Consider the following 18,849-nt stretch of genomic DNA (forward strand, 5'->3'; position numbering starts at 1 on the left):
GCTGGATGGCGGTAATAGACTATGTATCTTCCGTCTCATATTCTGTATATCGCCACTTAGTGGCTTGGCTGTGAAACATTACACGCATAATAAACTATTGTTCTCTCTTATATATATATAAAACAAAGTCCATAGGGTTGAGGTTACCATATTTAAGTGTACTCCAGCTATTATTAATACTTTAACATAATAATACATTATAAATTAATTGCACTGTTCATAAATAAGATAGCAGAGCTGCAAATTTAGACTAAATTAAGTTGTCAGACCATTTTATGTTAGATCATATTTCATCACAATTATCTACTCACAAGAGAAAAAAAAAACATGGGATTTGCACATCATAGCTATAAAAAAAAGCTATAAAAATTATACAACAATAAGCTATAGAAAAGAATTCAGAGTATCTTTGATGTAGTTATGTTCTTTTTGGATGACCTTGGTGGCAAAGATTTGTTGTAGTAACAAAAATGTATATTGTCTATGACAGATACTATGGTTACCATAGTGAATGTTTGTCTGGGCTGTACAGGAGTGCCAGAGACCACATCCACATCCTGACATGTAAGTGGTAAAAGATGCAGCTGTTGCGATTTACTTTACTATATAATGACTAGTTTCTCTCTTCATACTAAAGCATCAGTAAAAAAGAAAATGGCAAAAATTGTACCTTTAAGGGTTCCACAGCTGACTTTTTACCTTATTTACTTCTAAACGGTTTATAGTAGTACCTTAGGTATATATTACTCTAAGATACTAATATGCACATTTTAGGCATGAATCAGGTCAAATTGTTCCCCAGTTTTTGCCAGTGACAAGCTATATTGTAATTCATAAAATGTTAATTGTCAATGGTCAAATACAAAAAAAGTGTTTCAATGTTTTATTACTTTTTTTTCATAAGTGTCTGCTAAATTTATAAACGCATATATAATAAAACTGTAAATCGGGAACTGTTGTCTACAAAATAACATATTCGAATTACAATACACATTAAAAATTGCAATACACAAGTAAAAGCACAAGTCTCAGCTTCATCGGAACCATTAATTTAGTATATTGTAACGTTGAAACAAACAAGATATTTTAGGAGTTTTGGCCCACACACGCGTACAGCCTCTCGCAAAGTTGCACTTAAGCATTTCTTGTCTTCCGTATCCTGTTTCAGCAACAGGGTGTGCTGATAAAGAATTGAGAGACAATACTGGTCTATTATAGTCTGTGTTTAATGCAACTACTATCTTTGATTGAAATATACTACAACAGAGGCCACCCAGTTAATAACATTTTTGGGGCACCTGACCCGCCTGTACTTTTCTTTGTTTTTTCAGACCCACTCTAGCAGTCAGCATCAAGAGCTATATATCATAAACAGGAGAACTTGAAGTTTCAGTCTAGCTAATTTAAAGTCCCAATTTTCCCTTAAGAATTAACGAATTTACAGAATTAAAAAAAAACAAAAGAAAAACGCAAGCAATAATTGGGTGTTTTTTTTTACTGTGTACTCAAACAGAAACTCCTGAAGTTTGGAATTTTTTTCTTTAAAAAGTTGTATCTGTGTGTTTTACACTTCTAAATAAAATTTTGTCTACATATAACATTCTCCAAGCAAGTTGTAGCCATGTATTACAATATTGTTATAGGCGCTTTTCAGTAAAAAACAGGTCTATTTACTTTACTAACAATATGGATGCATCCAAAAACATTTAGGGAGTAAAGAAAATGGAAACCGTATTATACAATAACAAAATACAGTAAAAAATTTACTTTATTTACAGAAAAAATATGGTAACCCTTCACATGCACATAACCAAGATCAGAGATTGTTCAGAATTCCTTTTTTTTCTAAAGGAAACATTAGCAAAATATTCCTAGATCATATTTTTATTAACCAGACAACATGGATTTTTATTGTCATTTCTTTATGTTATGGATTTTCCGCAAAATCAATTACCATCCAAACATTTTTTAGGAAAAAAGTGTTACGATGTTTAACTACCTCAAGACTTACAGAGAGCTCACAATAATGATCAGCGATAGATAAATGTTATAATTAATAAAAAACCATTAAAACATGTTTAAATATGTTATTAATACTCAATACATAAATATCATAAGTGTCTGCTAAATTAATAAATGCAAATATTTAATAAAAAGTTAATTCAGGAACTAGTTTGTCTCCAAAATAACTTAAAATCTGTTAAAAGTCGCATTTGGAACAAATAAATAAGTTCATTCTAACATGGAAACATATTAGTTATTTTAGGAGGTTTTGGCCCACACACAGGTACAGCCCACTATTACTCTCTCAAAAGTCGCCAAGAAGCACTTCCTGTCCTCCGCATCCTGTTTTAGCACCAGGATCTCCTGATAAATGGGCAATGAGTTCAGTCTTGAATCCACGCCATTGGGAAGGGTGCAATATTCTGAATTGCACTGGGCTTCAAAGATGACCTGTGGTATTCTGCGTGGTGAAAACTTTGGTCTGAAAGCAGAGAAAACAATAATTGCTCTGATACAAAACCCACAGAAATAACCAAGACCTGATTTACTTTGTTTCACACTGATGTCACATGGCCTGCTGTATCTTAAAAATGCTTACATAGTAGCCATGACAGCTAGCTTGATGTTAACCTCCCAAACAATACATCTGATTCCTGATACATCAATAAACTTTGCATATGTCATGAACTGTAAATAATTTTTGGCGACATAAAACAGATTTCAACATCATTCTACACCAGCAACCAAAGTAATTTTTGATTCACTTAAGAGTTTGGCGAATGTATGATTAGTTTCTGTGACTTTGCAACTCACATCCAGGTCCATGCAGATAGTGAGCGGTTGTGGATGTTGCCATTTCCCTTTGCATCGGCATCCAGAGAGGCATGAAAGTCATTGGAAATCGTCAAACTAGTGTCACATATTTTTTTCTGCCCTTGTTTGGCAAATGTGAGGTTCGCCAGCGCAAAGCTTAGCAAAACCTGAAAGAAAGATCATTATCTGCTATTATATTTCATTAAAATCAAACCATTTCTGAGCGGAGGCCTCTTTTCATCAACACGTTACATTTAAACTTAATCTAAAGTTTTAAGATTAATCTCTGGTAAAGCAAGCATATAGTGCTAGCATAACTATTAACATCGCTAACAGAGTTAAACTACTGAATGTTTCGGTCATCTCACCATGTATTTAGCGTTGACGAAGCTCAGAAACATCTTTAATGCCCTCTTATTCTCTTGCAGTGTGAAAATGTTTCTTGTTCACCTCATCTATTTATGCAATGCTTGTTCGTGATTGCATAGATAATATGGCCTACCTCTGACCTGGATTCCCTCATCAGATCAATTGATTGCTGCTATGTTTAGACCTACATTTTCCCTCTCATTGCCAGTAATCGTACCTACAGATTAAAGATCAGTCTATGCTGGTATTGTTGCAGATCCATTTCATCGATTTCAGTGGGAAAAAATGTTGAATCATAATAATCAGGCTTTTGGGGTGAGTTATCAAGATTTTGGATTCTGTTCAATCTTTCAGTCACGTTTCAGAACTTTATTTGGTTGTGTCTTGTCTGATTAGGTTTTACACATGGAGAATAATTTAGAAATTTGTATTAAACACAACTATACGATTAATTTAAATTGAAACTTTTGTATATATATAGTGACACTCTTGCAAGATATTCTTAAATGATGAATTAATGTTTTTATCTGGTCTTTGTGATTAAGGCTTTCTATACAGTTATCCTAATGTGCCAAATGGATGAATGAATATATTTTCCTATTAAAAATGAACATTAATTTCCTGCTTTTTAACTTATTGAGAAAGCACAAAAGACCAGCATATGTTACACCTTGGATGCTTGTATTCTACCATGGTTGGTTGGTTTGCACCCATAAGTCAAGGAGCCCACCTTGGTGAACCAACTACACCAGAAAGACTTTGTTGGTTGTTATTTAAAGGGATTTAGATCAACCAAAGATGAAAATTATTTTATCATTTACACATCCTCATGTTGTTTCTTGTATAACCTTCTTTCGTGGAACAAAAAAAAGAAGCTATTTTGAAGAATGTTCATTGTATGAAAATACATTTCTCCGTTTATCTTCTTTTATGTTCTATAGAAGAAAGAAAGTCATACAGATTTGAAACAAGATGAGGGTGAGTAAATGATGACAGAAGTTTCATTTTTGAGTGAGCTATCCCTTTAATTTTACTGGATGGCTTGTCTATTCTTTCACCAGTAGACATGCACTAACCCATCTAACAGGGAACTTAGTGAAGCTATAACATTATGGCAAGGTTATCTTAAAGTTATGGACAAATATTCTTCCAATAATATTAATAGAGCATTCAATCAAAGTTATCTGGTCTTTGACAACATTCTCAAAACTTTTTGCAAAAAACAAAACGTACTCAGTTACTATCGTAACCTCGGTTCCCTGAGATATGGGAAAGAGTACTGCATCGTAAGACACTTGTATGGGAAAAACTCCTTTTTTCCTCTTCACTGAAGCCTTTTCAATCACGCAGTGAAACTGCACGTCCATTGGCTCGTGCAGTGCTATAAAATAGAACCAATGGCTCGGCGGCGGCGATGAGCGAGCCTATGGCTATGCAGCCCGCCAGAGCCCGCCAAAATTGGGGGGCTTCTGGCTATATAAGCGGCCGCTTCGCCGCCGCAACTCAGATTTCTTCGAATGAAGCGACTGAGGCATGCAGCTCAAAGCATGGCCAGGAACGCAGTACTCGTTCCCATATCTCAGGAAACCGAGGTTACGCTAGTAACCGAGTACGTTCCCTGTCGATATTTCACTTGTACTGCGTCGTAAGACGCTTGTATGGGAACCAGTACAATCACGCCGTGCTATGATGGGAAATGACTCAAACTGTAACTCCTGTGGGAGGACCCAGGGGAGTTAAAAATACACCAAGCACAGGCTGAGCCACTAGGGTCAACCATGGCCTGGGTGTCGTCTCGTAAGTAGACACTTAGTGCCCATAATATGGACCTTTCAAGAGAAGGAGGGACTTGAGCAAAGTTGGTCAAGTGAACCCCTGAGATAGCTTATCTAGCCGAAAGCGGCGAACTAAGCAGAAAGGACTCTGGTCTGCAAGGCGGGGGCGTTCAGGTTGTAAAACCTCATAAATGTGGACGGCAAGGACCAGCCGACCGCCTCACAAATTTCCGAAATGGACACCCCGCTGGACCATGCCCAGGAAGAGGTGATGCCTCTGGTCGAATGGGCTCTGACTCCAATGGGGCACTGCAAGCCCAAGGAGGAGTATGCTAGGGTGATAGCATCCACTATCCACCTGGAGATTCTTTGCTTCGTAACAGAGCGACCTTTAGCATGGTTACCGAAGCAGACAAAAAGCTGTTCTGATCTCCTGAACGAGGCAGAACACTTGATGTATACCCTCAGGGCCCTGACGGGGCAGAGCAGGGGCAATTCCTGGTCATCCATCGAGGGGGGTAGCATGGAAAGCGCTATGACCTGGGCTCTGAACGGGGTGGAGAGAACCTTAGGTACATAACCCAGTCTTGGTTTCAGGATGACCTTGGAGTCGTTAGGCCCGAATTCCAGGCAAGCAGGGTTGAGAGAAAGGGCCTGTAGGTCTCCTACTCGCTTAACTGACGCCAGTGCCAACAGCAGGGCGGTTTTAAACGAGAGCGATCTCAGGCTCACGGATTGCAATGGTTCAAACGGGGGGCCTCTCAAGGCCCTTAGCACGGTTGGTAAGTACCAAGGTGGAACTGTACGAGGGCGAGGAGGGTTCAATCTCTTGGCGCCTCGTATAAACTGGATCACCGCACTATCTTGGCCCACCAAACGGCCAGCAATAGGGGCATGAAAAGCCGCTATGGCTGAAGCGTAAACCTTGATGGTGCATGGGGAACGCTGTTTATCCAGCTTCTCCTGCAGAAACGAAAGAACCACTGATACCTCAGAGGTGACCGGAACTAAGTCGCGGTCTTGACACCAAGCAGAGAAAATGGACCATTTCAGAGCATAGAGGCGTCTGGTAGATGGGGCTCTAGCTTCCGCCATAGTGTTTAAGACACGCTCTGGGAGGACGAAAGGCTCCTGTAGAGCGGCCACACATGCAGGGCCCATAACTCGGGCCATGGATGCCACAGCGTGATAAGTGGCTGAGGAGGAGGGTATTGTCGACGTTGAAACTGCCTCTGACTGGGCCAGAATGAGCCAGTCGTTGAGGTAGTTGAGGATGCGGATTTCCATCTGCTGCAGAGGGGAGAGAGCCGCATCCATGCATCGCGTAAAAGTGCGGGAAGCCAGGGATAACCCAAACGGGAGGACCTTGTATTGGTATGCCACCCCCTCGAATGTGAATCTCAAGAATCGTCTGTGATGGGGGGCTACCTGGATGTGAAAGTACGTGTCCTTCAAATCCAGCGACATGAACCTGAAAAGCAAGAGCATGAAAAGCAAGAGCTGATAAAATGTAAAAACTGTAACTTGAATGCAATGTAAGTCGCTTTGGATAAAGCGTCTGCTAAATGCATAAATGTAATGTAAATGAACCAGTCCCCTGGGCATATTTGCGAGAGGATCTGCTTCAATGTGATCATCCTGAATGACCTTTTTACCAGGGCGTGATTCAGGAGTCTGAGATCTAGAATAGGTCGCAGGCCACCGTCTTTATTGGGGACGAGGAAGTAGCGGCTGTAGAAGCCGGACTCGCTCTGAGCTGGAGGAACGATTTCTATGGCTCCCTTTACCAGCAGATTCATCACCTCTGCACGCAGAACTTAAGCGTCCTTGGGCACTGTGGTGGCGACCACCCCGCGGAAGCGGTCTTCGAGCGAATTAGAGTGAATAACCTCGTCTTACCATAGCCATTACCCACTCTGACACACCGGGGATGGCCTGCCAGGCCTCGGCCCATGTGGCAAGAGGTTGAATAGGCTCTAAAGACTGGCTGCACAAGGGCAGGACGCTTATGGTAGGCAGAAAAGTCTTCTGAGGCACCAGATCCAAAGCGATCTTGGGCCAGGGTACTTGGCGCTTTGAGGAGGTGTAGCATCTTGCTGAGCTGGAACGCCCTCTATCCTGCCGATCCTTAGGAGGTCGGGGTTCGGGAGTGGCCAGCGTTGGCTTGGCAGGCTGCTGAGCCGGCGCAGGCTTGGGGTGACTAGAAGCAGCAGAAAGACTGGAGCGTTTCGGGAGGAAGAGTCACATCACTTGAGACGACTTCCGTACCTCCGTAAACCGCTGCGCAAAGCCCTCCACAACTGGCCCAAACAGGCTGTTCGATGAGACCGGAGTGTCGAGGAAGGGAACTTTATCCACCTCTTTCATCTCCATCAGCATAAGCCAAAGGTGGCGTTCAAACACTACCAGGCTAGACATCGACCGTTCGAAAGCCTGGGCAGTGGCTTTGGTGGCACGCAGGGCCAGGTCCGTCACGCTTCTCAGGACCCTGAGTGAAGCAACATCGAGACCGCCCTCCTCGCTGGTGAGCATCTTGGCCTGGAAGACCTGGAGCACAGCCATGGAGTGCAGCGCCGAAGCCGCTTGACCAGCCACTGAGTAGGCGCGTCCAGCAAGTGCAGACGTGGCTCTGCACGGCTTGGACGGATGGCTCGCCCTCGCCTTCCATCCGATAGCCGTGGACGGGCAGAGATGCGCGGCCACGGACTCATCGAGGGGGCAGGTGCTCGTATTCCTTCTCTTCAGCGCCATCAATGGAAGTGAGGGCGGAGGAAGCAGAAGATAGGATGCGGGACGAGTAGGGGGCGCATCATGCTTCTCGTTCATTTTGGGTCTGGCGCTGTGTGAAGAAAGCTATCCGCAAGCGCAGAGAGGCGAGACTGAAGTCAGCCCCGCTGACGTCAGTGTCGGATTTCCCCAAGCATGACACACACTCAGCGTGACCGTCTTCAGCATGCAGGGGAGTCCTGCACGTCTTACAATGACGGCGCGGCATTTGAAACAACACCACGAAGAATTAGCTCTTTTGTGAGGCTCTCTTAGCGCGAGCTGTGTGCTGCGAGAGATCCAATCCGGCTGCTGAGGTGTTTCAACGGCGAATCTCAAAGAAATCCGAGTTCGGCGGCAAAGCGCTTATATAGCCAGAAGCCCCCCCCCACCATTTTGGCGGGCTCTGGCGGGCTGCATAGCCATAGGCTCGCTCATCGCCGCAGCCGAGCCATTGGTTCGATTTTATAGCACTGCACGAACCGATGGACGTGCAGTTTCATTGCGTGATTGAAAAGGATTCAGTGAAGAGGAAAAAGCTGTTTTCCCATACAAGCCAGTACAAGTGAAATATCGACAGGGAACTAAACATTATTATGCATAATTTATGGAACGTTTTTCTGAAACATTTTATTTTGATGTTCATCTGGTTTAGAGAACATTCAAAAGAAACAATAATGCTTGCAAATTAAATGGAACATTCCCCTTAATTTTGTCTCTAACGTTCATGTAACCAAGAAAAATGTTTTTGTTTTTTACACATATAAAAAACTGGACATTTGGAACATTCAGAGAACTTGCAGAAATAATTATTTTATTACTTAATTGTAATCTTAACAAAACGTTCCTAGAGCATATTTTTGTTAGCTGGGAACCTGAAGCAGGTTATGCTGGTTAACCATTGTATAATGGTCAGTTCACATGCACTCTCCACAAATTAAACTTTTTTATATGGAAAAGAAAGAATTATATAAAGCTGTAAATTGAACGTTACAACATTACTTTTACTCACTGTCTTTGCATTGTTTTCATTTGATTCAGATCAGTACGGAACCAAAACAATAACGCATGAATGTACAGGCTACGCCAGTGTATCAACAAATATTTGTAACTATATGAATAAGCAAAAACAATGAACAAACAATGCAATGCTCTCTTTCAAATACAAATACATGCCAAATATGAAAAACGAAAGTTGATTATCTAAAGTGATCAACTATCATTAAACTATTTGCCATCTCAAGAGTCTTTCTGGAAATTCCGTCATGTCGAAAGTGTAAATGCAAAATGTTAATCATGCTCATTCTTATATAGACGCTGTGGCTGGTATGTACTGATGCACGGGAGCTTATCCCAGCATCAAAGTGAGAGGTGCTCTTGATAGATTGTTTTCACTGATACGGTGTCTCTATGCGGTGAGATCTATAGCATCTGAGCGGTACAATGCGAACCGGCCTATTTTCACCACCCACATAACCGTTCACATTTGCAAAGACAGCTCCTTTTTTGATCAGTAGGCTATTCTGAATTTGGTGTATTTGTTATTCTTCTTTTATTACCTATAGGCTAATTTTATTATTTATTATGTGAGTTTGTTTGGAAAAGCGTGCCTTAAAACTAAAATTTATAGACAATAAAAAAGAAGAAAATGCTTCATTTAGGAATACAGGTACATCTACAATTAGAATATCGTGAAAAAGGTCAATATTTTTTGTCACTCATTTCAGAAAGTGAAACCCATATATTATATAGATTCATTACACATACTGTACAGTGAAATATTTCAAGCCTTTATTTCTTGAAATTTTTATGATTATGGTTTACAAATAATGAAAACCAAAAATTCAGTGTCTCAGAAAATTAGAATATTACATAAGATCAATAAAAAAGGATATTTTAAACAGAAATGTCAGGCTTCTGAAAATTATGTTCATTTCTATGCACTCAATACATGGTTGGGCCTCCTTTTGCATGAATTACTGCATCAATGCGGCGTGGCATGGAGACAATTATCCTGTGGCACTGCTCAGGTGTAATGGAAGCCCAGGTTGCTTTGATAGCGGCCTTCAGGTCATCTGCATTGTTGGGTCTGGTGTCGCTCATCTTCCTCTTGACAATACCCCATAGATTCTCTATGGGGTTCAGGTCAGGTGAGTTTGCTGGCCAATCAAGTACAGTAACACCATGGTCATTGAACCAGCTTTCGGTACCTTTGGCAGTGTGGGCAGGTTCCAAGTCCTGCTGGAAAATTAAATCAGCATCTCCATAAAGCTTGTCAGCAGAAGGAAGCATGAAGTGCTCTAAAATTTCCTGGTAGATGGCTGCGTTGACTGTGGACTTCAGAAAACACAGTGGACCAACACCAGCAGATGACATGGCAGCCCAAATCATCCCTGACTGTGTAAACTTCACTCTGTACTTCAAGCAACATGGATTCTGTGCCTCTCCACTCTTCCTCCAGACTCTGGGACCTTGATTTCCAAATGAAATGCAAAATTTACTTTCACCTGAAAAGAGGACTTTGGACCACTGAGCAACAGTCTAGTTCTTTTTCTCCGCTAATCTTGCTTAGATTGCTAATACTCTATTCACACACATTACCATTGTTTCACTGTTACTTGCTTATATGGCAGATTTGTGTCTACCTTTGAGTGCAGGTGAGGACACATTCGCGCTGCATTCGGTGCAGCTGGAGCTGGAGGCCGTGGAGAAGCAGATCCGCGACCTGGTGGAAAAGCAGGCCCAGCTGAGAGAGTGGAGAGCCACGCTGGAAACATCCCGGGCTGACGCTCACAAGTCCAGGGTAAGTATACAGCACGCTGCTAACACTCCCACCACCTCTACTCTGTGTGTTTCTCTGCACAGACCCTGTGCACCCAGGACGCGATCTTCCCAGATGTCCTTCACTCTGACGCCGGGACGCCACGGACCCTGGGTGCACCAGCAGTGGAAGACGCGAGGCCAGGCCCCGGGCAATGACCTCTCCCCCTCCGCCGCCTCCGGTCTTCGAGATCTCCACCCGGAAACACTTCGCTCCCCTCCGCGAGACGGAACGCGACACTGTGATCGTCGGAGACTCCATCATCCGGCATGTCCGTGCTACGTTAGCTGAAGGTAAAGTGCACACTCACTGTTTCTCCGGTGCTCGTGTTCTTGATGTTTCTGAGCAGATACCCGCGATCCTGAAGGGCGATGAGAGCATTGGTGCTGTCTTGCTGCACGCGGGGGTTAACGACACCAAGCTGCGGCAGATGGAGACACTGAAGAGGGACTTCAGGAGCCTGATCGAGACGGTATGCAGCACATCGCCCGCGATGATGATCATCGTGTCAGGACCGCTTCTCACGTATCGACGAGGACACGAAAGGTTCAGTAGACTGTTTGCTTTAAACGAATGGTTATTGTCATGGTGTAAAGAACAGAAACTGCTCTTTGTTAATAATTGGAATCTTTTCTGGGAGCGTCCTAGGCTTTTCCTTGCTGATGGCCTGCATCCCAGCAGAGTCGGAGCGGAACTCCTGTCGGACAACATCTCCAGGACGCTACGCTCCATCTGACTAGTAAGCCAATTCTCAAATAACTACTATGATGACTTTTGTTCTACCCACTTAAAAGTACTTGCGTTGTCCAATCTATACTGACTGTGTCTGTTCCCCGAATAGCGAGGTCAAAATATAAATTTAATGCAGGATCTAGAAAAAATCTGATCGTGATTAAACCAGAAAAACGCAACGTAAATTAATAAAAACAATTTTTAAAGCTTGGGCTCCTAAATATTAGATCACTCGCACCCAAAGCAGTTATTGTAAATGAAATTATCACAGATAATAATTTTGATGTACTCTGCCTTGAAACCTGGCTTAAACCAAATTAATATTTTGGTCTAAATGAGTCTACTCCACCAAGCTACTGTTATAAACATGAGCCCTGTCAGACTGGTCGTGGCGGCGGTGTGGCAACAATATATAGTGATATTCTCAATGTTACTCAGAAAACAGGATACAGGAGGTTTAACTCATTCGAAATACTTCTGCTTAATGTTACACTGTTAGATATGCAAAATAAATCTCTCCTATCTCTTGCTCTGGCTACTGTGTATAGACCGCCAGGGCCATATACAGATTTCCTAAAAGAATTTGCAGATTTCCTCTCAGATCTATTAGTTAATGTTGATAAAGTGCTAATTGTCGGAGATTTTAACATTCACGTTGATAATACAAATGATGCGTTAGGACTTGCATTTACTGACCTAATAAACTCTTTTCGAGTCAAGCAAAACGTCACCGGGCCCACTCATCGTTTTAATCATACGCTAGATTTAATTATATCGCATGGAATTGATCTTACTGATATAGATATCGTATCTCAAAGTGATGATGTTACTGATCATTTCCTTGTATCGTGCATGCTGCGTATTACTGGTATTAATTATATGGCTCCGCGTTATCGTCCGGGCAGAACCATTGTTCCAGCCACCAAAGACAGATTCACAAATAACCTGCCTGATTTATCTCAACTGCTCTGTGTACCCATAAATACACATGAACTAGATGAAATGACTAGCAACATGGGCACTATCTTCTCTAATACATTAGAAGCTGTTGCCCCCCTCAAATTGAAAAAGGTTAGAGAAAAACGTACTGCGCCATGGTACAACAGTTATGCCCATTCTCTCAAGAAAGAAACTCGTAATGAGCGCAAATGGAGAAAAACTAACTTAGAAGTTTTTAGAATTGCGTGGAAAAACAGTATGTCCAGCTATAGACAGGCTCTAAAATCTGCCAGGGCAGAGCATATCCGCAAACTCATAGATAATAACCAAAACAATCCAAGGTTTTTATTTAGCACAGTGGCTAGATTAACAAATAAACAGACGCCACCCGATCTAAATATTCCCTCACAGTTTAATAGTAATGACTTTATGAATTTCTTTACTGATAAAATAGATAACATCAGAAATACAATACGTTATCTTTAGGTCACGTCCCAAAACCATTCAAGCTGGCGGTTATTAAGCCTAAGAAACCACAACTAGATTCTAATGAACTGGCAAATTACAGACCCATTTCAAATCTTCCGTTTATGTCTAAAATTTTTGAAAAAGTTGTGTCTGCTCAATTGTGCTCCTTCTTGCAAAAATATGATCTCTATGAAGAATTTCAGTCAGGTTTCAGGCCTCACCTGAAAACAGAAACTGCACTTGTTAAAATTACAAATGACTTGCTTCTTGCTTCAGACCAAGGCTGCATCTCATTGCTAGTATTACTTGATCTTAGTACAAAACTATACTGGTATTCAAGGGCAGGCTTTAATATGGTTTAGATCCTACCTGTCCGATCGCTACCACTTTGTTCATTTAAATGGGGAGTCATCTCAATTATCACCAGTAAAGTATGGAGTACCACAAGGATCTGTCCTAGGTCCTCTGCTATTTTCAATATACATGTTGCCTCTTGGTAATATTATTAGAAAATACGGGATTAGTTTTCATTGTTATGCTGATGATACTCAACTATATATCTCAACAAGACCAGATGAAACTTCTAAACTATCTAAGCTAATAGATTGTGTAAAAAATTTAAAAGATTGGATGACCAATAATTTCCTCCTATTAAATTCAGATAAGACAGATATATTACTTATTGGACCAAAAAACAGTACACAGAATCTCTTGGATTACAATTTGCAACTAGACAGATGCACTGTTACGTCCTCTAAAGTCAAAAATCTGGGTGTTACATTAGACAGCAACTTGTCCTTTGAAAATCATATTTCCCATGTTACAAAATGCTTCGAAGCATGCTACCTGTTTCTGATGCAGAAAAGCCAGTTCATGCATTCATGACCTCTAGACTGGACTATTGTAATGCACTGCTAGCTGGTTGTCCTGCATCTTCAATAAACAAGCTACAGATAGTCCAAAATGCAGCGGCTAGAGTTCTTACCAGGTCAAGAAAATATGATCATATTACCCCAATTTTACAGTCTCTGCACTGGCTACCTATTAAGTTCCGTATCATTTACAAAATATTATTACTTGCCTATAAGGCCCTAAATGGTTTAGCTCCCGCGTACCTAACTTGTATTCTACCACGCTACAATCCAACCCGCTCCCTAAGGTCGCAAAACTCTGGACTCTTGGTAGTACATAGGATAGCAAAGTCCACTAAAGGAGGTAGAGCTTTTTCACATTTGGCTCCCAAACTCTGGAATAGCCTTCCTGATAACGTTCGGGGTTCAGACACACTCTATCTGTTTAAATCTAGATTAAAGATACATCTCTTTAGCCAAGCATTCACATAATGCATCTTATAATCTTGTACTGCAGTTATATCTGATCAAATGTACATTATTATTATTCTTTAGCTTGGGTTGAACAAATCATTTTTGCTTAGATGGAACAGCAGCTATGCTAATTATGTCTCTATTTTTTTCTCTGCTTCCCGTGGTAACTAGGAATTACAGAAGCTTCAGTCTGGATCCAACCCTTAAATTATCTGAGATGACCGAACACCTGAGAAAAGATAATGCCAACCCCTCAGAGGACCTCAGAGGATGCCAACGCCCAGACAACATACAGAATTACCTAATTTTGCCGTAAGTTATATTAAGGTTCTGCAATATATAAATATATTGTGGGAACTTAATTTCCTGTAGAGCTGCTTTGCAACGATTTGTATTGTAAAACACGCTATACAAATAAACTTGAACTTGAACTTGAACTTCACAGCCCTGGTAAGACGCTTCTGACGTTGTCTCTGGTTCAGAAGTGGCTTGGTAGCCCTTTTCCTGAAGACGTCTGAGCGTGGTGACTCTTGATGCACTGACTCCAGATTCAGTTCACTCCTTGTGAAGCTCTCCCAAGTGTTTGAATCAGCTTTGCTTGACAGTATTCTCAAGCTTGCGGTCATCCCTGTTGCTTGTGCACCTTTTCCTACCCAAATTCTTCCTTCCAGTCAACTTTGCATTTAATATGCTTTGATACAGCACTCTGTAAACAGCCACATCTTTCAGTAATGACCCTCTGTGACTTACCCTCTTTGTGGAGGGCGTCAATGTTCATCTTCTGGATCATTGCCAAGTCAGTAGTCTTCCCCATTATTGTGGTTTCAAAGAACAAGAGATACCCGGAATTTATACTGTAGTCATTAATTGAAACTCAAATGTAAATATTCTAATATTTTGAGATAATGATTTTTGACTTTCATGAGCTGTAAGCTCTAACTTTTGAAATGTTTTACTTTACATGTAATGAATCTAAAATATATGAAAGTTTCACTTTTTGAAAAAGTTACAAGAAAAAATGAACTTTTTCACGATATTCTAATTTTTAAGCAGCCATTCAAAAATTATGAAAGCAGATTTTGCAAAGTTGACAGTTAATCAGTCTGAGTGTGTGAGGTCCATTAATGGGCAGTTTTATAATGGGTGCCCTGTGGCTTAACCCAGAGTTATGTCACTGTTATGCCTTTCTTTGATGTGGCAGCTCCCAATGCGGGAACCCTCTCTGTGTAGTTTTTTTTTACTTGCTTTCAAATTGACTGATGACGAACCATTTACAGAGCGAGCGGAAGCCACTCAGCAAATCACTGACCTCATTTTACCATTCTGCTTTTGATGAAAGGAAAATATAGCGAAGATCTTTTGAGACATATCAGTCAGCCTTGTATTATGTAATTTCACAACAATAAAATACACTGGCCAAAAGAAAACCATTAGCATGACCACTGTGACGAGATGAGAATTTTACTAATTGCTTTAATAAAAATTTAAAAAAGACTTAAAAAAATGTAAAAAGGAGTCGCTGATACATTTTAGTTGAACTTCATCACTGTCTAATTCAAAGAAATACTATAAGATGAAACTATAGGATTCTCCCAAGTTTGTAATTAATCCGCTGGCAATGTGAAATTAAATATTCATAATAGATCGTAGCAGTTTTGTAACTCAAAAAAATTAAAAAGTATAGATAAATAATATACATTATACTGTGTATATACAGTATATATAAATATATATATATATATATATATATATATATATATATATATATATATATATATATACACACACACACACATATACAGTATCTCACAGAAGTGAGTACACCCCTCACATTTTTGTAAATATTTTATTATATCTTTTCATGTGACAACACTAAAGAAATGACACTTTGCTACAATGTAAAGTAGGGAGTGTACAGCTTGTATAACAGTGTACATTTGCTGTCCCCTCAAAATAACTCAACACACAGACATTAATGTCTAAACCGCAGGCCACAAAAATGAGTACACCCCTAAGTGAAAATGTCCAAATTGGGCCCAATTAGCCATTTTCTCTCCCCGGTGTCATGTGACTCATTAGTGTTACAAGGTCTCAGGTGTGAATGGGGAGCAGGTGTGTTAAATTTGGTGTTATCGCTCTCACTCTCTCATACTGGTCACTGGAAGTTCAACATGGCACCTCATGGCAAAGAACTCTCTGAGGATCTGAAAAAAATAATTGTTGCTCTACATAAAGAGGGTGTAGGCTATAAGAAGATTGCCAAGACCCTGAAACTAAGCTGCAGCACGGTGGCCAAGACCATACAGCGGTTTAACAGGACAGGTTCCACTCAGAACAGGCCTCGCCATGGTTGACCAAAGAAGTTGAGTGCACATGCTCAGCGTCATATAAACTTATTTGGTTCGGATGGTGTCAAACGTGTGTGGCGGCAAACCAGGTGAGGAGTACAAAGACAAGTGTGTCTTGCCTACAGTCAAGCATGGTGGTGGGAGTGTCATGGTCTGGGGCTGCATGAGTGCTGCCGGCACTGGGGAGCTACAGGTCATTGAGGGAACCATGAATGCCAACATGTACTGTGACATACTGAAGCAGAGACTGGGCCGCAGGGCAGTATTCCAACATGATAATGACCCCAAACACACCTCCAAGATGACCACTGCCTTGCTAAAGAAGCTGAGGGTAAAGGTGATGGACTGGCCAAGCATATCTCCAGACCTAAACCCTATTGAGCATCTGTGGGGCATCCTCAAATGGAAGGTGGAGGAGCGCAATGTCTCTAACATCCACCAGCTCCGTGATGTCGTCATTGAGGAGTGGAAGAGGAATCCAGTGGCAACCTGTGAAACTCTGGTGAACTCCATGCCCAAGAGAGTTAAGGCAGTGCTGGAAAATAATGGTGGTCACACAAAATATTGATACTTCGGGCCCAATTTGGACATTTTCACTTAGGGGTGTACTCACTTTTGTGGCCAGAGGTTTAGACATTAATGTCTGTGTGTTGAGTTATTTTGAGGGGACAGCAAATGTACACTGTTATACAAGCTGTACACTCCCTACTTTACATTGTAGCAAAGTGTCATTTCTTCAGTGCTGTCACATGAAAAGATATAATAAAAATATTTATAAAAATGTGAGGGGTGTACTCACTTCTGTGAGATACTGTATATATATATGTATATATATATATACAGTCATGACCAAAAATATCGGCACCCTTGGTAAATATGAATTAAATACATGCATTCCAAAAGTGTTCTTGTTGTGAAGATCAAAAATGAAACTTTATTCAGTGTATACTGTGTTTTATGATTTAAAAATACTTAATTTTAAGGGACAACACACCCAAAATGTTTAATTCTGTCATGTTATTTCTAACCATTATCACTTTACTTCATCTGTGGAAAAACTAAAATAAAAACTAAAACAAAATTTCAAACAACATTGGACCCCACTGACAATCATTGTACGGACAAAAAATGTTCCACAAAAATTAGTTTAAAATACCAATGGAATTAAAATTTTTGGATGAAATATGCCTTTAAAAAAATACTCTGATTCATCATCTTAGACCATTAAACCCCCAATGTTACCTAAAAGCCATTGGAAATGTGACTCAGGCCTCTGACCTACTTCTTGGAGTTTCAAAAGGTCCAGGAATCTTAGATCTCCTGCTTTATTACTCATGAAAATTATTTCAGTTACTCAATGTCCTTTCAACAGCTTTTATAGTGACCCACATAAGACCACAAATTTGGAGAATCTTCTAAAGAGTTGAAATCAATAACCTAAATTTCCACATTAGTTGCATCATTTTCATAGTTTTATCCTTTGTGAGATTATTTCCACATCCTACTCTGGATTTATTATACTGAAGGCATATTGTGAATATTTCTACTAGTGTTTATATTACTAATATATATATATATATATATACAGGCTAATTTTATTATGTATTATGTGAGTTTGTTTGGAAAAGCGTGTCTTAAAACTAACATTTATAGACAATAAAAAAGAAGTACATGCTTATAGGAATAATTAAGCAGCCATTCAAAAATTATGAAAGTTGACAGTTAATCAGTCTGAGTGTGTGACGTCCATTAATGGGCAATTTTGGGGTCAGTGGGGTCCAACGTTGTTTGGACCCCAGCGTTCATCAAATTTTTTTAAAATTTTAAAATTTTAGTTTTTTCACAGATGAAGTAAAGTGATAATGGATTTTTTGGGTGTGTTGTCCCTTTAAATGAAGTATTTTTAAATCATAAAACACAGTATACACTGCATAAAGTTTCATTTTTGATCTTCACAACAAGAACACTTTTGGAATGCATGTATTTAAAGCTGTCATACTGTTTTGGGGGATTACTTTTATTGTATTACTGTCATTTGCATGTGCATTGCCCTCAATTCTGAGTCATGAAAATGTGGCCTTGTCTTTTCCCCAAAATCCTTAGAAATGGTAGAGAGGGTAAAACCGCAATTGCTCTGCAACTGACGCAATCGTAAACCAGCACCGGTGGGAAACTGCGCATCGGAGAGATGCATGCCATTACAGACACTGGGGCGGAAGTCTCCATGTCGATATGACTTTTTGCAAACTACGTCAATCGAGGTCACTGGCATTAACAGAAGGCAATTTATAGTGGACAGAATCATACTCAGCAAGAATTTATTTCATCAAACTAATATATTCCTTCTGATCTGAGTGCTTATGAGATGGTGGTCAATGAAAGTAGGTTATGTTGGTATGTAATGGTTGCTATGCTAAGATGCAATAAACACAATAATATGTGGGCACAAAATGTACTTAGACACTTCAAAAACACAAAATGTATGAATT

At 40.4% G+C, this 18,849-nt stretch overlaps 1 protein-coding gene across 1 annotated transcript; it reads right to left on the minus strand.

Annotated features, from left to right (window-relative positions):
- Positions 1-1,752: 1,752 nt before the first annotated feature.
- Positions 1,753-3,242, minus strand: il17a/f2 (interleukin 17a/f2). The gene is made up of 3 exons (XM_079443919.1): positions 3,186-3,242; positions 2,818-2,984; positions 1,753-2,485 (listed from the first exon to the last, which is right to left on the minus strand). The coding sequence occupies exons 1-3, from the start codon at positions 3,216-3,218 to the stop codon at positions 2,263-2,265; spliced, it is 423 nt and encodes a 140-aa protein (XP_079300045.1). The 5' UTR covers positions 3,219-3,242; the 3' UTR covers positions 1,753-2,262.
- Between the last annotated feature and the right edge of the window lie 15,607 nt (positions 3,243-18,849).

The sequence above is a fragment of the Barbus barbus genome (assembly GCF_936440315.1).
Source record: "Barbus barbus genome assembly, chromosome: 20".
NCBI lineage: Eukaryota > Metazoa > Chordata > Actinopteri > Cypriniformes > Cyprinidae > Barbus > Barbus barbus.

Excerpts from the sequence above, each read along its gene's own strand:
- il17a/f2 (XM_079443919.1), bottom strand. The coding sequence starts at position 3,218 with ATGTTTCTGAGCTTCGTCAACGCTAAATACATG. Across the intron at positions 2,985-3,185 it reads TCGTCAACGCTAAATACATG|GTTTTGCTAAGCTTTGCGCT; the intron begins GTGAGATGACCG and ends TCTTTCTTTCAG. Across the intron at positions 2,486-2,817 it reads CTATCTGCATGGACCTGGAT|ACCAAAGTTTTCACCACGCA; the intron begins GTGAGTTGCAAA and ends CTCTGCTTTCAG.